Genomic DNA, 23,681 nt, shown 5'->3' on the forward strand with positions numbered 1-23,681 from the left:
GAACACACTGCAACCACTGCAAAGAGAAAATAAAAAAAGGCCAGGTTGGTCTCAGACATGCCAGCCTCACCTTTCCTGGTGTCTCAGCACAAAGCTGAGCCCCCGACATGACATGCCTATCTATCCCTCTCCCGTAAGTTGCAGACCCACATTTTCAGTGTTCTGTAGGGCATCCCCTTACTTGTTCTGCTGCTATTTGGTTGAAATCACAATGTGTCTTTTCACCCCATCCTTATTCTAACATTTTCATTTAGGTCAGCAGCAACACTGAGCAAAAGCCTCAGCGGTCTTTGAAACACCTTACTGCATAATTCCACACATACACGCTGCTTTGTGGACCACATCTCTGCTTACTAAGGTCTCTATCACAACCCTGCCTCTTACCTCATCAGCTGGAGAACACGCACACATCAATAATATGGATGCTCATTAACTTGTGATGGAGTTATATCCACATTAACTCATTGTGAGTTTAGGCTGAGCACAGTGGCATATGCCAATAATTACATCACTTTGGGAGGCTGAGGTAGATCACTTGAGGTCAGGAGTTCAAGACCAGCCTGAGTAACATAGCAAGACCCTGTCTCAACAAAAATAATAAACAAAGAATACATTGAAAACACTGTTAAGTTGAAAATGCATGTAATATACCTAAACTCCCAATGAAAAAACAGAATGGCTGTACAGATACTTGAAGTATGATTTCTTTCTTTTTTTTTTTTTTTGAGACAAAGTTTCGCTGTTGTTGCCCAGACTGGAGTGCAATGGCGCGATCTCGGCTCACCGCAACCTCCGCCTCCTGGGTTCAGGCAATTCTCCTGCCTCAGCCTCCTGAGTAGCGGGGATTACAGGCGCGTGCCACCGTGCCCAGCTAATTTTTGTATTTTTAGTAGAGACGGGGTTTCACCATGTTGACCAGGATGTCTCGATCTCCTGACCCTGTGATCCACCTGCCTCAGCCTCCCAAAGTGCTAGGATTATAGGGGTGAGCCACCACGCCCGGCTGGAAGTATGATTTCTATGAATAGGTACTGCTTTGACATCATTGTAAAGTCAAAAAATCAAGTTGAACCATCATAAGTCAAGACCCTCTTTACATATTTACTGAATGTTTGCTGTTTGCCATGGTTGATAAAGTTTCAGCTAATTTATGAGATGTTTTTTGATGCCTACAGGTAGACCAACTCCTATATCTCCTCATGTAACTCTTACCCATTATAGAAACTAATTACAATATTTACATTTTTGTACCCATTTAGATTTCTTATCTCCTTCTGTGAAACTGTAAACACTGAGGCCAGGGACGGGGCTCACGGCTGTAATTAAAGCACTTTGGAGGCCAAGGCAGGCAGATTACTTGAGGTCCGGAGTTCAAGACCAGCCTGACCAACATGGTGAAACCCCATCTTTAAAAAAAAAACAAAACAAAAAACTGTGAACACTGAAAAACATGTTTTAATTTACTTTTGTATTTTCAACACCTAGCACAATGTCTACTATGCAGTTGCGAATCAGTATTACTAGTTAACATTCATTTTGAGGATAGGGTAAAATCAGGTATCTGCTGCCTCTCTAACAGCTTTCCAATCATACCTTTTTAATCCACCTGCTGTATGTATAGTTAACACCTCCTTGCCATTGGTCTTTCTCCTCTCTAAATCATTATTTATATCGTAGTCTTCCTAAAATTAACCATTTTGCTTAAAAGCCTTTAATGCCTCCCTCACTGCTTTCAGAATCAAACCACTGTCTAGGGATAATATTCAGTATCTCCTACTATTGAGCCCCAACATACCTCCTTCAAGCTCATCTCCCATTTACTACACTTCTCCCCATGCTTTTCACATGACCAACTTTGCTATTTCCTAAATCCAGCCCCTTTCATGATTTTCTCTCACACTGCAATGCTCTGCCGCCTGTTTTCCATTTTTACGCGTCTTTCAAAGAGCTTAAAGCTCTTTTCTATTGTGCCTTTCTCTGATTTCTTACTCTTTTGCACTATTGTGTCAGTTGAACATTTTCACTTATATTATAGTCAATTATGCAAATCTATCCCCCCAATTAGATTGGGAAATACTCTTAAGGCAGAAACCAATATTAAATTTATCTTTAAATACCAAGATTGGTTACTGCATTACACCCATCCAATAAATACTCCAAAAATGCATTAACAGTTCAATAGAGGACAGGCAAGGTTTTGATAGGCAATAATAATAAATCCAAGTAGACGTAGAATCATGTACAACAGCATGCAGGCAGAGACAATAGCTAATTTATGTAACGTGAAAGCCTGGCTACAGCAGATGTCAAATTAAGGCAGTGCCTGGAAGGGACTGGAAACTCATGTTATCAATGTGGCTTTGCTCTACTGGTGTACGTCTCTTAGGACTATGTGTACATACTTTCTAGTGCTATATATTTTTAAATAAGCAAAACCTAGGATAGGGAGCATAGAAAATACTCCTTCTCCCTACTCCCAGAAGAAACAGAATTTAAAGAAAAGGGAAGGAGAAGTTCAACCCACTAATCACAGAATCTGTAATGGTTCTTCACTTTTAAAACAGCAATCAGGTGATACTTAGGCTTTCCCCCTAGTTTCTTAAAGAATCAACCAGGCTATAGCTCATATAGTGAAAGCAAACACATCTGTCAAGGCAAACTCTTGCCTGTTTAAATCTGTTTGATGAAGTAATCTACAGACTCACCCATCTTAGAAACACAGGACTGGTTCTTGACTCTTTCGGTAGGTTTTGCCTGGCAGGGCAGATCCAAATCCCAGATAGATGCCTTCTAAGTGTGTCTGCCATTATATACCTTGTTAAGTAGTCTGGACATGAGCCAAGGGGACATGGCAACAATAGATGAATCAATGAAATGCATCCCCTTTATTTCTACATCTCAACAAAAAACTCAATGTTACCAAATACTTTAAGGTTTGATTAAAAATTACTATATATCTATAATGAATAGAAAACATCTTAATATCTTTACAACATGTCCATTAGGAACTAGACGCAGTATGCTAGTAATAAAAAATTAGTGTTCTTTCCTCTTCCTCTCCTATACCAGTTCATAGCATACGTGTTGACTTAAAAATATGGTCACAAATTTTCCAAACTTCTCCCTTAAAAGGTGGAGTTTAAGTGTGGGCTTAGCAACTTACCAGTTAATCCTTCGGATGACTACAGCCCTAGTCAAGAGCCTGATTGAAACTTCATGAGAGACCGGGACTCCTAACTCACGGTAACTGTGAGATAATTTTCTTAATGATCTAAGTTTTGGGATAATTTATTACTCAGCAAATTGTTTATAACCAGTATAGCACCCAAACCTAGAATCCAAAAGTAGAATGACTAAAGGAAATGAGTATTTTAAATTAACCTTCTTCGCAATCTAACCACAGTACTCTTTTCTCGATGGGTAACATCATCGTTTACTCAGTATGTCAAAGGAGAAACCCAGAAGCCTTCCTTCACTCTCCTTGTTAACCACAGAACTTAGCTGTCATTTCCCCCCCTATACATCACCAGAGCCCACCCTACTCTTGTTGCTATAATTCTGGGCCATTGCCATTTTTAAATGACTACAGCACAACCTCCCAACATTTTTTCCCTCGTTCCGCAGCTCTATCACATTCTCTAGACTAATAACAGGAGCCCTTTTCAAAAACCTCACAGATCATGTCAGTTAATTAACCTTCACTACTGGTTCCCATATTGCACAGGACAAAATTCAAATCTCTTAGCATGGTGCATCTGTCCCTGTCCTGTAGTATTCTCTCTCATCTCTCACCTTTTCATAGGCTGTTTAGTTTCACTTCGTTTCTTTGTGGAAGACTTTTTATTTTTCCCTTTTAACTCCTACTATTTTTAAAAGACTCGGCTGAAGCTCTATCTCAGAAAACCTTAACTACCAGGATCTAGTTGAATGATTTTCTTATATTACTTTATCAAAGCACTTATCACATAGATCAATATAGTGTCTTCCACTAGAATGTGAGCTCTTGGAAAAAAAACTATCTTTGGTATCTTCACATTCATGCATCTAACTTGTAACTACTAAGCAACTACATGACCAGCACTGTATTAGCTGTTTCTTACTTAATGCTTAACAAAACAAATATGCCTTTGTCCTTGCAGAGCTTGAAATCTAAAAGAAAAGAGAGTAAGTCAAAGAAACAAATACGGTGAGATGTGAAAAAACAATGCGATGAGAGAGTAACTGTGGGGACCTACTTCAGAGTGCATGGCATATAGTTGCACTCAAATACTTACTAAATTAAAGTGTTTTCAAAGAGGTGTGTATAAATTATACCTTCAATGCTGAGGTGTAAGTGGGCCAGCTTCAACACATCCTTGCTAACACAAAGTCTGATTTTTAAAAGAAAATCTTGCTCATTTTTTGAGATAGGGTCTTGACCTGTCACCCAGGATGGAGTGCAGGGGCACCACCATAGCTCACTGGAGCCTCAAACTCCTAGGCTCAAGAGATCCTCCCACCTCAGCCTCCCAAGTGCCTGGGATGATATACTGCTAAACATATTGTCAGTTACTTCTTGGTTTATACACTGTCATTACTAAAAATAAAAAAAAAGAACCGGAAGCATGACCAAATGTATGTTTAAAAAGGAGGCTGCACTAAGCACAAGCAAAAAACTAGCTTAATATATAATCAGTCTTATTCAAATATATGGCTATACATTTTACTATGTAAAAAGTAGTATTTAAAAAGTGAAAGGCAAGTCTTTCTGGTATTCAGAAGCCCGAAGCAACCACGGTCTAGCTTTTTTAAAACAGCACATTCCATTTTGGTGCACACAACTGCGCATTAGAAATAAAGAAAAGGAAAAAGTAAAAGAGCACATTCCAAGGGAATCCCTGCCTCTCCCTTGGCTCACTGCCAAATGATTCACAACCAAAACATTTCCCAGATATGCAGCTTAAAGAACAAAAAACTCAGTGTTTAAAAAAAGGGAATGGCAGGAAAAGAAAACAACTTATCAAGATACAATTTTACTAATAATTATTTCTTAAATAACTTAAAAATGTTTTATCATCAAAAAAATCGAAATGAAACAAAACTTGGTAGTTAAAGACAAGTATTTTCAACTGTTACTTCCAATAGTTGAGGAGATTTTTAGGTCTAATTTCTCAGCAATTAGGCCAAAAAAAAGCTATTCTTTAACAGAGAATAGCTAAAAAGTTTCAATGCAAAGCAATTATCTAGGATTACAAAACTTGTATTTTACAAATGACATACGTAATTTCTGAAAATTTTAGTGTAAGGGTTCTAAAGATTACACAAGCCTGACCTTTTTTTTTTTGAGACAGGGTCAACACTCTGATACTCAAGCTGAGTCTTGTGGTACGGCAATCATGGCCCACTGTAGCCTCAACTTCCTGGGCTTCAGCGATTCTTCTGCCTCAGCCTTCTGAGTGGCTGGGACTATAGGCGCACACCACCCCACCCAGCTAACTTTTTTACTATGTGTAGAGATGAGGTCTCACTATGCTGCCCAGCCTGGTCTCGATCTCCGGGACTTGAGTGATCCTCTGACCTCGGCTCCCAAAGAACTGGGAATTAAGGTGTGAGCCACCGCGCCCAGCCCTGCCTGTTTCTTAAGTCCAAGTTTGCTACAGCAACAGCAGCTGATTAGAACCTTTTCTGAATTAATCTGTAGGCTCAGAAAATTTAAATCAATCAGTACAGATGAGGATAAAAACAGCTTATGCTTTACACATTAACCTTGGCCACTGGAGGAAAGATACTGGCTTTTTTTCTGGAGAGCAAATTCATCTCTTTGCTTTCAGCAGTGTATTTCAACACTTGGCTTGAATTTAGGTACAGATAGAGGAATTTACTACCAAAAAAAAACCCCCCCTTTTTTTTAAAAAACACACTGATGGGTGCCAAACAAGAAGATTGTGATCTGACTTTTCAGAGGCAGGAGGGAGTTTTAATTTTTGGCTTCTATAATGGAATTTGATCAGGTTTTTAAATGTATTAGCTTTATTAACCTGCAACATTCATCATTTTAAAGTATATAAAAACGTATCTTCAACAGTGGCAATATTTAACCTTTTGAGTCCGTCTCAACAGACTGGCAATATAACTAACAATACATAATGATACGTGTTGTTCTCGATAAAAAAGCAAATTATATTTATATTTACAATTTTTAGAAAAGGTTTAATGTAAAAATATTTTTCTTCTTTATATATTTCCCTGTCATGAATATGTGAAAACATATCAAGATCCTCCTCAGACTTTAAAGGTGGAAAGCATAACATTCCATCTTAGTTGAAACACTCCTTCACATAGCCAATGTATTTTTTCAAGGCACTCTAAGAACTCTTGAGGATACTACAGGAAAAATGTTCCTCTTGCCTTCTGATCTTTTAGTCATATTTCCCCTCAAAATTTTCTAAATTAAACACTGTTATAACTGTTACTTTTTTAAATTTAATTTTCCATGGTACAGTCCTCAAGTTATTTTTCTTTTATTTGGAGCCACTCCTTCAGTTTCAACTTGCTGAGCAGGCAAGCAACTGCTTTTGGTTTCCATGGTGACTGGATTCCTGTGGTTGCGTGTAGGCATTCTCGTTCCACCAACCTAAGAGATGAAGCAGAGAACAGAATAGCTTAATGTATCTACAACATACTTACATACAGTCAACTCTGTAGTATTTACACATGTATTAACCACCCTGCAAATGATCTCTCACATACTTTCAATTTCCAGCTACCTGGCTGTTACTAAAGAAGTTTTAATCTGACACATTTTTAAAGTACTAAACTTCAAAATAAGCATCAGAGAAGGGGATAGATCTGAGTAGATGCGGAGAAAAGTAAACGGGGAAACTATTCTCTATTAAATTTACTAGAGGTTGACATGATAAATTAGAAATCAAGGGAATGACAGGCCTTTTGAGTGACATGTTTGCAATAATTAAACTGAAGGACAAGAAAAAGGAAGAAGTGAATAGGGAGGGAGAGAAAGGAAATACAAGAAGGTAAGAGGTGGTAAAGAGGGACAAGGAATTACATGGACAAACAAGAAAGATAACATGAAGGGTAGGGAAGAAAAGGAAAGAAAATGAGGAAAGATACGAAGATTAAGAAAAAGTCCAAGAGGGAAGAAGAAAAAAAAGAGTTAAAGTATAAGGAAGAGAAAAGACAAGAACCCAAGCAGAAGGGAAATACTGATGAGCTGAAAGAGGAAAGCAAGACAAACATAAGAAAAGGGGGGGGAAAAACTGGAAGAGGGAATACAGAGGATGGGCAAAAGGGAAGAGGGAGGTTGGAGTGGGGGAATAAACTCTCCTGTGGTTCTTCTATCTTCAAGTTTACCCTTCCTTACCCTCACTTTCTAGCTCACACAAAGAGAGATGGTCTATTTTTTTTTTTCTTTTGAGACGGTCTTGCCCTGTTGCACAGGCTGGAGTGCAATAGTACAATCTCTGCTCGCTGCAACCTCCACCTCCTGTGTTCAAGTGATTCTCCTGCCTCAGACTCCCAAGTAGCTGGGATTAAAGGTGTGTACCACCATGCCTGGCTGATTTTTGTATTTTTAGTAGGGACGGGGTTTCACCATGTTGGCCAGGCTAGTCTGGAATTCCTGATCTCAAGCGATCCCCCTGCCTTGGCCTCCCAAAGTGCTGGGATTGCAGGCATAAGATACTGCACCCAGCCAAGCCGGTTTATAAGAATAGACACAATCCCTTGCTATGCAGTCATGTTAAAGATGAGATCTGGAAATACTGTCACCAGCTTGGCCCCTTAGAGAACATAAAAGGTTTTTTTTTTTTTTTTTTAAAGAGTAGTAATGGAGAAGGCAAGATCACACAGAGGACCAAAGTTGTATAGCCTGAAAACATTCCACAGAACCTGCCCAAATCTGCCTTCATTTTCCCTAGCTACCTGCTTTCTTCCTATTTCTTCATATCCTGTCCAGTGAATTTCAGGCCTGGGATTGCTAGGTATAACTCCAAGCACTCTCTCTCATAATGCTAGCCCAACAGAAATACTACTGGCATTCACACCAAGGAGTTACAGTCTCACTGGTAATGGGTCAGACTCTGGCTTCCCTTATGTAATATCTACTGTCCCTTTAAAAAGCATTTTTTGGTTTATATTTATATGACCAGAAAATATAAAGTGAGTAGAGATTTGTCTGTCTGAATCTGATAAATTTTTGTAATACATGGATTAGAAAAGTGGTGTGATTTTTTAGATGATCTATGCCATGCCTCATTCAGCTGTTATTTGCTATAAAGGTATACTGGTCACACTAATTGTATCTATTAAAATCTTTGAGAAAAGCAAGCATTTCGAAAACTTCCATTGCAAGACTGTATGTGTTTGAATGTGTAAAATGAATGTTTATTACAGAAGCTATAAAAGGGAAAAGGAGTAAGTGAGAAACTGCTGGAAGACTGAAAGCAGAAGTCAAAAGCAGCCCAGAAAGCAAAGGGGACCCTTAAATATCTCTACTTGATGCAGTAGGGAGGCAGATGCAGGCTCTACTGGCTTCTCTCTCATTGTAAGTACCAAAGGCACTATACAAGGATGAGATCAGAATTCAAGTGGACTTGTGACTATGGGATCACATTAGAGGGGAACATTTGAACAAATTTTTATACCATGAAAATGTACAGGTAATTTCTATTTTATGTAGGTCTTACTTCCCCAGCTTCCTGAAAGATGTGATCTTAACACTGCTGCTAAGGATAGAACCCCTATTTGTGCTTACCTGGGTTGGGACTAGAAGGCCCATTTCCATGGCCTGGCTAGGAGGTAGGGAGGAAGATGGGGTAATTCCTATCAAATACAGGGCTAGATCGTGGGGAGGTGAGTAGATAACCAAAAACTTTCTACTGGCTTTCAAAAATATATCACACCAAGTATTAGTTATCTAATTGTCCACTGTATCTAATGCTGGGCTATACCACAGCCTGGGCCTGGACAATCTCGCTAAGTATTTGTTCCTGGACTGAATGCATGAAGCACACTCTGTGACATACATGTAATTAACGTGGCCAAACTGTGAACACACGGCATTTCTCCTTTTCCAAATACAGTCACATTTTGGTCAAAATGAGCTGCATATACAACAGTATTCCCAAAAGATTATCATGGAGCTGGGAAATTTCTACCATCTGGTGATGTCACAGCTGCTAGAACATAACAGTGCAATGCATTATCTTCTCTACGTTTGGATACGCAGATAATTACCAGTATATTACAACTGCGTACAGTAGTCAGTACAGTGACATGCTACACAGGTCTGTAGTCTACCCAACAGCGACAGGCTATATACCACATGGCTTAGGTGTGTAGTAGGCTACAACATCTAGGTTTGTATAAGTAAACTCTAATGTATTTGCACAAAGACAAAATTGCCTAACACTGCATTTCTCAGAATGTATCCCTGTCATTAAGTGATACATGACTATAAATTGTGTTCTTACTGTACTTAAGCACATTTTAGATCACATTATTTTAAAAATAAAATAATTAAAGTATTTCCAAAGTATAAGCATACAACCCTATTTTAGTGTCAGTCTATATCAGTAAGTATATTACCCATTTTTTAGAAACACCTTGTACACACATAATACATTTTTCCTTTCACTTAAAGTTGTTCAATTCCAAGGTATTAAACTGTTCATTTTCAGTAAAAAGGAACAAGCCTCTCCCACACAGAATTATATGTTATAGGTGAGAGACTATAATCAGTGTTTCTAAATTAAAAGGAAATCATTCTCCTAGAAAAACACAGATCCTTCAAAAATAGTTCTTCAATTATTTTTAAGTTACTTAAGAAAATTTTTCCTTAGGTTACAAAAATGACTACTTATATTAAACTGGAAACAGACAACCAAAACTGTAGATAAAATAGCTTAAAATGCTAACAAGTAACTTTCTCCATTCTTTCACTTGTCCCAACTTGTTAACATTTATACTTTCTTGGCCAAAGCTAAGTAGGAATGTACAAGGAGTTCTTATTTCTAAAAGGAGACTCCCAAACAGTAACTTAGGGTGGAGAACTAAGAGACATAAACAAACAACTTGGTTTACTTTAAATTATTTAAAAATCCTCAGTATTTGCATTCCAACTATTTCTCATAAGGATTTGAGGACATTTACAAAGTAATTCAGCATAATTACAAAAACAGACACTAAAAAGGAAGAATACACAAGCGACAGATGCTCTGGAGCAATCATAATGAGAAGATAGTAACTCAGACAATAATTCTGACTCAAAGACTTTTGGCAGTAGGTAAGGAAAATACACTAGATTGTCTCTTGAACACATTCAGAATCATCTGTAGAGAGCAAAACTATTTTTCTTTTCTTTTTTGAGACAGAGTCTCACTCTGCCACCCAGGCTACAGTGCAGAGGATTGATCTTGGCTCACCACAACCTCTACCTCCCAGGTTCAAGCCATTCTCCTGCTTCAGCCTCTCAAGTAGCTGGGATTACAGGCGTACCACCACAATGCTCAGCTAATTTTTGTATTTTTGTCAGAGATGGCGTTTCACCATGTTGGCCAGGCTGGTTTCAAACTCCTGACCTCAAGTGATCCACCTGCCTTGGCCTCCCAAAGTGCAGGAATTACAGGTGTAAGCCACTGCACTCACTCGAGAGCAAAACCTTTCTTACAACTAAACTCAAATTGGAATTTCTTACACAATACACAGAATGAGTGACATAGTAGAGAGTATCTCTAGCTATGGTTTTATAAGTTTCAGATAATGTCATTCAACTGCTATTTCTGGCAAAAATCCTATAAAGAGAGTAATACTCATTGTAATTCAGTAAGTACTAAGTTACATAATACTTAGCAAACCACAATTTAGGTCCTTAGTACTTTAGTTGTATTTTAACAAACTACTAATACTTCTTTTACCTCATCCTAATTAACAACGTTTAATTATATCGTAATTTTATTACACGTGCTCTTCTGCAAATTGCCTAGAATGCTTAATGAAATGAAATCCAGTATACATAAATAAAAATTACAAAAATATCCACAACTTTGCTTTTCATAGGAACATAAGGATTCAACTATGTGGATGCCTTACCCATATACCCACTGTTCAAGCTAAGAGAGTCTTCTTTATTGGACTTATACATCTTACAAAAATAAAAAGTTCCACTACCATAAAGACTGGACTCGGTACAGTGTACAACTTTACCCTTCCTATGGATATAGTTTGTTTTTTTTTTTTGAGACAGAGTTTTGCTCTTGTTACCCAGGGTGGAGTGCAATGACGCGATCTCAGCTCACCGCAACCTCCGCCTCCTGGGTTCAGGCAATTCTCCTGCCTCAGCCGCCCGAGTAGCTGGGATTACAGGCACACGCCACCATGCCCAGCTAATTTTTTGTATTTTTAGTAGAGACGGGGTTTCACCATGTTGGCCAGGATGGTCTCGATCTCTTGACCTCGTGAATCACCCGCCTCGGCCTCCCAAAGTGCTGGGATTACAGGCGTGAGCCACCGCATGCGGCTGGATATAGTTTTTAGATTGGTGCTGTGATTAATATGGCAATGAGAACATCGGGTTGAAATATAGTATAGTCAGTGAAATAGATAAATAATAAACAACCTAATGAAACTTAACTTCAAAAAAGATCTTACCTTTTGTTGTGTTGTGGTATCCAGTGATTTAGGTGGAAAAGTACAAGGTATTCTTCCATGATGGATATGATATGGTAATAACAGGCTGGGATCTAATGGTACCCAGGGAACCGACAGACTGGCAGGTATACCAGGAAGGCCACAATGTGTTTTATACAAATTGTATGCCGTCCTAGTAAATTTTTCATCAGAGGCCTTATAGATCAGGAGTGAAGAATCTTCTGCTGCATGAGATAACAAGTAGGAACCCTCCTGCAAGCTGAATCCACACAATGAAACTCAACCAGTGGCTCACCGTGTCAATTTCAACAGCACCTTCTTAATCATAATCTAGTAGTAAAACTGAAACTGATGCGAATATCACACCACCCCTAAAAATACTTTTACGACAAAATAAGATTTAAGAATTCTTTAAAATTAATTTTAGGCTTTTTGGGCAACTAATTTTAATTCTTATTCCAAAGTTCAGAATAGTTGATCATTTCCTTTTTACTTTTATATCAACTTATAAGTTTTCGTTTAATGGGAAACAAATAGTGTACCTCATTCTCTAATCCATGGATTAGATATTTATAGGTATCTACACTGAAAAGCATTCGTACAGCATTTTCATTCATTTAACACTGCAACTATTTTGCACCTAATAATAGATAGATGACTAGATACAAAAGTGAAGGTGACATGTTTGCTGCACTGAGTGGTTTAAAATAAAGTGGAAGAAATAGTCGATGGAAACAGACACAATACAACACAAGGTGCTATGAGGATAACAGAAACAGTTGCAGCTAGCAGGCACTGATGTTTATTATGAGCTAACTACTATAGTATGGCTTCACATCGATTTTCTCATTATAGCTTCCACAATAAACCTTCAAGGCCTATTAATTTAAGGTGATAAATAAACAAGTCAGAGATGCTAAGCAATTTGCCCAAAGTTCTAAGCATAGGCTTAGATATAAACCCAGACATGTGAACTCCACAGGTCACACACCCTTCATCACGATCCTCTTCTACAGCAATAACCAGCTATGTTGAACATCAAGTCCACATTTTCCTTTTCTCCTTAGAAAGCTTTAAATATTACAATGTATCATCATAAAGAACCACAGGGATATGAATAAATATATTGTGCTTTCTTGGGATACACAATCCTCTGGATCAACAATGTTAAGGAACCATCGTTCTTTCCCACAATATATTAAAGAATAAAGATTTATCATACTTTAGCTATACAAATTTGCCTATAAATCTAGTAAGTTACATTTTTAAAATTTTAAATTAATTTTAAATTTCTTTAAACTGAAAAGTAATAGGTGTTAGACAATTACTCTTATCCTCTGAATTTTTTTCCCCAATCACTTTCATATTTCCACATAAAGAAATGAATAATAAATTATTTGATAGTAGGAATAAATAACATTTCAAATATTGAGCTTTAATCAATGAACATCATATATCTTAAACACTTCCACTAAAAATGAAGAAAGCTTTGGTTTACAGAATAATGTATTAATATTTAATTCATGGAGAAGGAAAGACACTCTAAGGAAGAGTATCTTATAAGTGCTGTACATATCTAATGTACATGGATAAATATAAACTGTGGTAGGCAGAATAATGGCCTCCTAAAAATGTTTATGTTCCAAACCCGAAACCTACAAATATGTTACATGGTAAAATTAGGGTAGCAGATGGAATTAAGGTTGCTAATCAATTGACTTTAAAATGGTCAGATTTTACGAGATTATCCACTGTAATCACAAGAGCCCTTAAAGATGGAAGGAGACAGCAGAAGAGACTCAGAGGGAGATGTGACTGCAGAAGTCCAGAGAGATGCAATGTGAGAACGACTTAACCTGCCTTTGTAACTTTGAAGACTGAGGAACAGAGCTACAAGTCAAGGAACGCAGGCGGCCTCTAGCAGCTACAAAAGGCAAGGAACAGATCTTCCCAGAGCCTACAGAAAGGAATGCAGCTTTGCAAATGCCCTGATTTTAACCCAGTAAGCCCTGTTAGACCTCTGACTTAGGAACTGCAAAATAATAAATCTGTCTTGATTTATGACACTAATTTTGTGGTGATTTGTTACAGCCAAAATATAAAGCTAATACACAAACTAAATAAAATATTGATAATAAAATTTCAAAACTCATCTGGCAAATTTCATACATAAGCATTGTATGTAACATGGAGAAGAGAATACCTAAAATAAAAATCCTGTGACGTCATCAGAGAATATAAGAACTGAAAAGTCCCTAGGAAGTTATTGCACTTGACACCATCATTTTACAAATGAGGAAACTGACATCAAGTGGTATAATAGAGTTCCTCAGAACTAGGACTTTGAGATTCTGACCTTAAGTTCAGATTCAAGTTGTTTTCAAGTTTATCCTTCAGTAAAGGCAGAAGATAAGGAATGCAAACATTCATATAACAAAACCGTTTGATAAATGGTCAAGGGGAAATACCTTGATCTATATTCTAAGACTTGCAATGGACCTAAATGACTGTTCATTTAGCTCTATGTTCTTTCTTTTTTCTTTCTTCTTTTTTTTTTTTGAGACAGAATCTCCCTCTGTTGTCCAGGCTGGAGTGCAGTGACGTGATCTTGGCTCACCGCAAACACTGCCTCCGGGATTCAGGCAATTCTCCTGCCTCAGCCTCCCAAGTAGCTGGGATTACAGGCACGCGCCACCATGCCCAGCTAATTTTTGTATTTTTAGTAGAGACGGGGTTTCAACATGTTGGTCAGGCTGGTCTCAAGCTCCTGCTGTCGTGATCCACCCGCCTCGGCCTCCCAAAGTGCTGGGATTATAGGCGTGAGCCACCGCGCCCGGCCAGCTCTATGTTTTTCTTTATCCTGAAAGTGAAAATAATATAGCTATGGTAGGCTGAATAATGGTCCCCCTGTGATGTCCATATCCTAATCTCCAGAACCTGTGACTGTATTACATTTAATGGTTCTGCGAATGTGATTAAATTAAGAATTTTGAGATGAGGGGATTATCCTAAATTATGTGAGCAGGCCAAAAGTAATACCAGGGGCCTTATAAAAGGGAGGCAGAGGAAGATTTTACCACAAAAGGGGAGAAGGCAATATGACGCGAACGCAGAGATCTGAGTGACATGCCCTGATGATGAAGGAAAGAGCCACAAGTCAAGGAATACAGGTGGTCACTAGAAACTGAAAAATGTAAATAAATGATTCTCTTTAGAGTCCAGAAAGGACCTGCTGGTACCTGGACTTTTACCCAGTAAAACTGACTTTGGATTTCTGACCTCCAGAACCAAAAAGAGTAATTTTGTGTTGTAAGCCACCAAGTTAGCGGCAATGGGTTGTAGTTACAACAGAAAATTAATACAATAATAGACTTCCAGGAAAATGTAATTATAAGCTAATTAAAGCCAGATACTACGGTATTTATATTTTTACAATATTTTGTTTTGTTTTTACAATATAAATTTTTATATTTGACAGAGTAATTTTTGCATGTCTAGGTTATTTTCTCTCTATTCCTAACAGCATATTTTCAAAGTTTCTAAGAATTTTCATCTAAGAAAATCAGCTCTACCAAAGAAAAGTGCCTAAAAAATACTTACCTATTTAATTTCTTTAGAATGTGTTGGAGGATGTTAAATAAATTGGAAATCCTAATAAACAAAAGAAATTCAGGTGAAATTACAGGAAACTTACTTTTAGCAATTACAGCTCCTCAGGCTGAAAAATGCTCTCAATAACAACAACAACAACAAAAACAGGAGATGAGATAATGTAAAACAAAGAACACTGAAACTTATTTCTATTTGAATTACATTATAATTTTACTTAGTTTTTGCCGTTTCCTTTTCTTTTTTGAGACAGGGTCCTGCTCTGTCTGTTGCCTGGGCTGGAGTGCAGTGGTGGGGATCTCTGCTCACTGTAACCTCCATCTCCTAGGTTCAGGCGATTCTCCTACCTCAGCCTTTCAAGTAGCTGGGACTACAAGCACGTGCCAGCATGCCCAGCTGATTTTTTTGTATTTTTAGTAGAGACCGGGTTTTACCATGTTGGCAAGGCTGGTTTCAAACCCCTGACCTCAGATGATTCACCAGCCTTGGCCTCCCAAAATGCTGGGATTACAGGCGTGAGCCACAGTGTCCAGCCAATTTTTGCCATTTCACAATTTCCTTTCATTACCATAACATATTTGGCTTTTTGTCAGTCAGAGCAGTTGTAAAGAGATCACTATTACATGTTCATATTATATACTTAAAAAAATGCTAAGAGGTCTTTAGTAGAGCCAATATGCAAAAGAGTTTCTCTTTTAGAAACGGTGGTAAATTCGCTCCCCAAAAAAATAATGGGTTCGTTAAACCTGTGATGACAGAGAAGCCACTAACTGAGGACAGGATAGCTAATGGGAAATAAAATACAAATATTATTTTAAACCTTTCTTTAGTAGTTATTCTAGACCTAAAGTCATTCTTTTTGAGATCTCTGTGGCCCAGGCTGGAGTGCAATGGTGCGATCTCAGCTTACTTCCACCTCTGCTTCCTGGATTCAAGTAATTCTCCTGCCTCAACCACCCAAGTAGCTGGAATTATGGGTGCCTACCACCACACATGGCTAATTTCGCCATGTTGGCCAGGCTGGTCTCGAACGCTTGACCTCAAGTGATCTGTCTGCCACAGCCTCCCAAAGTGCTGGGATTACAGGCATGAGCCACTGTGCCCGACCTCCTTGTTTTTATAAAAATGGTTTTCATTGGGAAAAGTAAGGCAGGTGGAGAGTAAGGTATGGAAAAGCTTTTCTATTCACATATGTAAAAAAAAAAGTTACTGTTCAAGAATAGCATTCCTTGTAATACAAGCAGACATAGTGAAGTATAAGTGGAGACTTCAACTTTGGATCTGGGAGCCTTAAAAAACTATGCTAAGCCTGGGAAAGCTGGAATTATGCAGCTAGTAGAATTCAGAATCATTTCTCATCCTAAGTAGGAATCAAACATATTAACTTCCAAGGCTATAACGAACTTAGCCTTGTGCCCTAGGGCATATCACTCTAATATTTCCTCATATATAAAATGGAGGTAATACTACCACCAGCCTTTCCTAGGAAGTTGTGAGATGCAAATGAGATAATCATAAGTTATTTTCCTTTGCATTTAGACATTTAGAGTTCTGAGTACAATAAATTCATTTCAGTCACATGTGTAATAATACTTGGTAGAAGGGCAAACTTTGAGAAGCTAGACTATTGGAGTTTTTGACTATACTATCCCTTTCCCTTACCTGTAATGGAGTAAAATGTTTGCTTCCCATGCATGGTGGCCACTTTGGCTCTAACATCCCTTGTCTTACATAGAAAGGCTGGTGCTACTGGCATTATACTGAATTTGGAGATGGAGATAATTAATACAACAAATCAAATTGAGTCTGGGCTCCACCAACAGATGAATTATTAAAGAAGATGTGACGAACACACACCCACACCCACACCCCCCACCCCACACACACTATGGAATATATTCAGCCATAAAAGAAATAAAATTCTGTTATTTGCATCATGGATAGAACTGGGAGTCATTACAGTAAGTTAAATAAGCCAAGCAAAGAAAGACAAATACTGCACACTGTCAATCGTATGTAGAAGCTAAAAAAGTGGATCTCAAGGAGGTACAGAAGAAGAGTTACAAGTGACTGGGAAGCAGATGGGGGAAATGAGAAGATGATTAAGGTGCTAGACAGGAGAACTAACTTCTAGTACTCAATGGTATAGCAGGGGAATTACAGTTCATAATAATTTACTGTATATGTTAAAATACCTAGAAGAACTGTAATGTTCCTAACACAAAGATAAATGCTTAAGGTGAAGGATATTCCAATTATCTTGATTTGATTATTACACATCATATATGGGTATTAAAGTATCACATGTATCCCCAAAACATGTATAACTCTTATATATTATCAATAAACAAACAAAAACAAAACAAAATATACTGCTGGCCAGGCATGGTGGCGCATGCCTATAATCCCAGCATTTTGGGAGGCTAACACAGGCACATTGCTTGAGTCCAGGAGTTTGAGACCAGCCCAGGCAACATGAGGAAATCCCATCTTTACCAAAAAATACAAAAATGAGCTGGGCATGGTGGTGCATCGTTGCAGTCCCTACTCAGGAGGCTGAGGTGGGAGGATCCCTTGAACCAGACAGGCAGATGTTGCAGTGAGCCGAGATCACACCACTCACTGCCCTCCAGCCTGGGTGACAAAATCAGATTCTGTCTCAAAATAACAAAAAACAAAAACGAGAGAAATCAACACTGGGTCCACTAAGACCTCTATACATAAAAGGATGAAAAGACTTGAAAGTAATTTAAGCTTAACCAATATTTAGAGAGAAAGGAAAATTAATGATCACATTAACAAGTTTTTCAATTCTCACCACAAAGTACATTTGCTTACTTGAGTGCTGAAAGCTTTTCTTTTAATTCTTCTGAAGTAATTTCTTCCAGTAGAAAAAGCTTTGAAGTAAATGCATCGATATGTCCTAAAATAAAATATCAAATTTAAAAAGAACAAGCAATTGCAGTATTTAGAAAACCAAAAACCAAGTTATCTTGTCTCCTTAAAAATGCTTTCACAAATTTTAATGACTGTAAAGAAATTCTACATTTCCCACTGTTTAAAAAAAAATCAAAGCCGTATGTTTGAAGTCTTATTTTTGTCTCAGCTTGCCGAGGAGCTACAGGGGCCTGCCACTACACCTGGCTAATTTTTATGTGCTTTTACATAGAGACTGGGTTTCACCATGTTGGCAAGGCTGATCTCAAACTCCTGAGCTAGGTGATGCACCTGCCTCGGCTTCCCAAAGTGCGGGGACTACAGGCTTCAGCCACTATGTCTGGCCCAAGTCTGACCTTTTCTTTTCCTTTTTTTTTGAGATAGAGTCTTGCTCTGTTACCTGGGCTGTAGTGCAGTGGTGCAATCTAGGCTCACTACAACCTCAGCCTCCTGGGTTCAAACTATTCTTGTGCCTCAGCCTCCTGAATAGCTGGGACTAGAGTTTGTGCACCACGACTCCCAGACTTTTTTTTTTTTTTTTTTAAATGTATTTTTGGTAGAGATGGGGTTTCATCATGCTGGCCAGGCTGGTCTCGAACTCCTGGGTCTCAAGCAGTCTGCCCACCTTGGACTCCCAAACTGCTTAGATTACAGCTGTGAGTGACTGCGCCTGGCCCCAAGTCCTACATTGTTTTTTACTAACACAGTATGAATCTAGAATTCCAAAAAACAAAACAGCAATTCTTAATATGATGCTTTTGTTCAAAGTAATGCATATGTTCTAAAACAAAAGAGATTGAGAGTTAATACTAAGGCCCTGAAATATACCAACGAAAAGTGACATAAAAGATAGTCGCGGGTTAAATATATATAATCAAGTCAAGACAAAAATCATATGTATTGTACCATAGTTAAAAACATCAACTAGCATGATGAGAATATAATATGTATCAATGTTGAAAATACATTTTTCTTTTAACTTTTAATGTTTAGGTATCAAAACAAATTACCTGGAAAGCTGATGTCAATTAAAAAAGCTGGGACAATTAAAAATGCACATAATTTAATCTTTCATTTTCTTACCAAGTCCCCTTTCATTTCATTTGCTTTATGCTCACAAAAAAAAAACTTAGAAACATTTTTACCAGATGCCTTCCTTCTAAGACAACAAATTCATTTGTTCACATACCTACTTGTTATTTCTTATGCCAGGTTTTACCTCTGCACTTATATGCAACACTTATTACACAGTGGCATTTCTAATAAGACAGACACCCTGTAAGAATTTAATAACCACAGAAAGGGAGTATTAAGCATAGTAACTTTTAGATGTTTACTGATTATGTCTTTGAGAAAACTAATAGCTCTTACCTTATGAAAGCAATTCATTTTAAAAAGTATGTATTACGGTACATGTCAAGTATAGTTTGTCAAAAATAACCACACAGAGAATTCCACACTAAGTGCTATGAGGATCTACCTCCTCAAGGAGTTCACAACTCTCAACATTGGAGTCTTCTAACCTTTAGGTCTCAAATAAGATATATGTGTGCTTAAGATAATCACCACCTCAGCCCTTCAGACAGCTAAGCAATGCTTGGGATGGGAAAAGCTTCCTGGCTGTTACCTTTCAGCCACGAGCAATTTCTCTTATATATTACAGTGCACTGTACAAATATTTATGTGCATCAAGGTTGCAATGCACTGCTTTATAAACTACGAATAAAATCTACACATAATGAAAATAAAACCTTTATATACATGCACTCATTCATACATATATGCACACAGACATACACATGCATACACGTACATTAGTGTGTATAGGTACTCCTAGCTTTGCATGCACTGTGGGACGATAAAAATGACCATAGAGGCTGAAACGCTACAATTTTATTTTTTTAATTTAATTTTTTTTTTTTTGAGACAGAGTTTCGCTGTTACCCAGACTGCAGTGCAATGGCACGATGTCGGCTCACCTGCAACCTCCATCTTCTGGGTTCAAGCAATTCTCCTGCCTCAGCCTTCTGAGTAGCTGGGACTACAGGCACGCGCCACCACGCCCAGCTAATTTTGTATTTTTAGTAGAGACGGGGTTTCACCTTGTTGACCAGGACGGTCTCAATCGCTTGACCTCGTGATCCACCCGCCTCAGCCTCCCAAAGTGCTGGGATTATAGGCGTGAGCCACTGCACCTGGCCTAAAACTCTACAATTTTAATAATCAACGAGGAAAATTACAACTGTTCTATTACATTTAAATTTTTAGACAAAACACTATGAATTCTCATAATCATAAATGTATAGGAATATCAATCATAAATGTATAGGAAAAGGAACAGAACAGTAAAATATTTTAGTACACTAATTCAAAACATTAAATGGTTTTATTTCTTTATGAAACATTAATCAAGAGCAGTTTGAATAGTGCTTGCTTGTTACCTTCTTGCAGAATTTGTACAGGAAGGATGCATCTTGTTTCTTTTCTTTTTTTTTGAGACAGGGTCTCACTCTGTCACCCAGACTGCAGTGAAGTGGTGCGATCTCAGCTCACCAAAACCTCCAGGCTCAAGTGATTCTCCTGCCTCAGTCTCCCAAGTAGCTGGGATTATAGGCGCACATGACTAACGCCTGGCTAATTTTTCGTATTTTCAGTGAAGACAGAATTTCATCTTGTTGGCCAGGCTGGTCTTTAATTCCTGATGCCAAATGATCCACCCGCCTTGGCCTTCCAATGTGCTGGGATTACAAGTGTGAGCCACCACACCTGGCCTGATGAATCATTTCTATGACATGGTGAACCGTTCCATTCCTTTCTGAATTAAGATCGGCACCCAAAACTCTATCCTTTGTGCCTTCAATGTCATGAATTATCTTTGGGAGTTTGTTTAGTGTAAAATCTTATGCCAGTGTCACCTGTTCATCTTTTATGTCACAACCACTTTCTTCTTCATTTATAAGTTCGCTTTTACTAAGTTTGTCTGACAGCAAATCTAGAGTCACTAGAAGCACAGCAGAGCCAACATTCCCACTATCTTGTATTTTCTCCGTAATTCCATTTATGCTCCATTTAAGTTTCACTTCTGGCAGTATCGCCTTTTCTTTCTTTGCTTTGCTTTAATATCTGCTGGCAAATTCTCTCTTCTACTTTTGTAACCTATCACATGGGTTTATCACTGGGAGCAAAGAGTCAACACAACTGCACACGTTGATCTGTGCATGAGCTCAACAGGTGAACAATAATCAATTGTAAACAGATTTTGAAAGAAGTGACATGACAGGTCCCTGATCATGATGTGCCTATTATTTACTGTGATTTGTAGACTGAAGGGCCAGCAATGAAGCTTATACTTTAATGACTCACTGTTAATATACGTTGTAATTAAAACGTTTGCTTATTGAAACTGTGTACTAAATGAGGACTGCCTGTGTGTCAACTATATAAAACTCATCAATATTATAGGATTGGAGGGTGGAGACAGAAGTTGTGATGAGACTATGGGGGAACTTGTCTTAAAGGAGTAAATCTTAAAAGTTTTTATGGGGAAAAGGTAGAGCACTGCAGCTAGGGAAAGATGGGAGCATGTTTATAGCAAAGCAAAGCAAACAAATCACGATTGTGTTTACTCTACTTGAAAAAGAGACTGGAAGCTATAGAACTGACGTTCGAAGTGTGGTCCCTAACCAAGCAGCATCAGCACCACCTGAGAAAGCCTCAGGTCCCAATGCAGACCTAGTGAATCAAGACACTCCGGGGTAGGGGCCAGCAATCTCCACTTTTACAACGCCCTTCAAGTGATTTTCTTCAACAACTTTCTTAAATTAAAAGGGTATTATAACAATTTTTTTAAAAATTCAAAAGCTCACAGACACTTCTAAAATAGCATTTTAAAACGTATCTTCCCATAACCATACCAAAAAAAAAAAAATCCAAGCAAACCATCCTACGACCAGACAATTAATACATGTTTTTCACCAAACACTTGTCACAGAAACCAAAAATACTACCTCCATACATTGAAATGAAAGGCTCACAAGTGGATAGGATTCACAGAGAATAATCAGTACACAGGGCAATGATTACTTAGGATTTTTAAAAATAAGAAAAAGTAATCCAGATAGCTGATGTTAAACGTACATTTAAAAAACTCAAATCTCAAAATTTTTTTTGTCATGAATCTCCATTCTCTGTCAGTACTTAAAATGAAATTTCACTCACAAGTTTTCACTTGGTCCTTTCCTAAAATGGATGTGGCTGGCAAACTGCTTTCAAGTAGCGCGTGTTGAGACTGTTGGTGTGAGGTCTTTTGGAGGAACACTGGAGATTCTGGTTACAGACTGAAAATTACTACAAAAACTTCTAATACGTGTTGAAGGAGGACGAGCGAGGCAGTATACTACCAATCAGTGCATTTAGCTACTTCCTTTTTTGAGTTAAGCAGAAAGAATAAATCAATTATCTTTTTAATACTCTCATAAAACATGAAAACAAAATACTGATTAACCAAAACAGGAAGAAAGTTTTAAGTGAATAACCTTTCTTTAAGCAAGAAAAACACCCTCAAAGGATTTATTACATACAAGGAATCATGCTAAGCACTATAATAACACAAAATTTTATTAGACTCAATACAGAATTTTACCAGTCTGACCTTAAGCTGTTTATCGTCTAACAGGAAGAAGGGTTAGGTGTTAAGAGAGACAATAAAGTACAAAGCAACAAGTCACAGAGAAGTAAAAGGCTGCACTGAGATCAAAGAACGCAAAACACGACTCTGAAGAGCAGTTTCAGATGACCAGGAGGGATTGAGATTAATGGGATGCACTGAGATGTTTGATATTAGACATTCCAGTGGAGGAAATAATACCAATAACGACTAGCAAGTAATCTATTATGTGAGGATGTTAACTGTACATGAACTGAGCCAATCCAAACTAAACTCCAGCCTAATCCCCATGCCCTCATAAAACAAAACAAAACAAAAAAGGAAAACGTCATTTCATCAAACTATTTGAGGTTTTAAAAGTAGTGTCATTATACAAAAATTTCAAAATAAACTTATAGATCAATAAATAACCAATTAAATAGTACTCTTAAAAGAAGCTTGCTTTAGAAAACAAATGTGTATTTTTGATTATACTATTAAACAAGTGTTTTTAAAATAGGTCAGCATGATAGGTCATCCCTGTAATCCCAGAGCTTTTGGAGGCTAAGGCAGGAGGACTGCTTAAGGCCAGAAGTTCAAGACCAGTCTAGGCAACATGAGACCCCATCTCAAGAAAAAAACCAAAAAATTAGCTGGGAATGGTAATACATGCCTGCAGCCCCAGCTATGGGAAGGCTGAGGTGGGAAGAGTACTTGAGGCCCGGAGTTCGAGGTTACAGTGAGTTATGATCACATGACTACACTCCAGCCTAGGCAACAGTGAGACCCTGTCTAAAAATAAATAAATACATACATACATACATAAAAATTAAAGCAAAAAAGT

The 23,681-nt window shown here is 37.9% G+C and overlaps 1 protein-coding gene across 6 annotated transcripts in view; it reads right to left on the reverse strand.

The window, feature by feature from the left end:
* Window positions 1–5,934: 5,934 nt before the first annotated feature.
* ICE2 (interactor of little elongation complex ELL subunit 2) overlaps window positions 5,935–23,681 on the reverse strand; it is a 55,040-nt gene continuing 37,293 nt past the window's right edge. For 2 of the 6 annotated variants that reach the window (XM_009004990.5, XM_035258759.3), the window contains exons 13-16: window positions 18,094–18,178; window positions 15,247–15,297; window positions 11,647–11,905; window positions 5,935–6,613 (exon numbers count right to left, since the gene is read on the reverse strand). In XM_009004990.5, the coding sequence (XP_009003238.1) occupies window positions 6,485–6,613; window positions 11,647–11,905; window positions 15,247–15,297; window positions 18,094–18,178 (524 nt within the window). In that variant the 3' untranslated portion in view covers window positions 5,935–6,484. Of the gene's footprint in view, window positions 6,614–11,646; window positions 11,906–14,114; window positions 14,507–15,246; window positions 15,298–18,093; window positions 18,179–23,681 lie in introns of all 6 variants that reach the window. The other 4 variants (XR_013520678.1, XM_009004987.5, XM_009004989.5 and 1 more) reach the window with 4 other exon arrangements.

This window comes from Callithrix jacchus, chromosome 8, assembly GCF_049354715.1.
Source record: "Callithrix jacchus isolate 240 chromosome 8, calJac240_pri, whole genome shotgun sequence".
Lineage (NCBI taxonomy): Eukaryota > Metazoa > Chordata > Mammalia > Primates > Cebidae > Callithrix > Callithrix jacchus.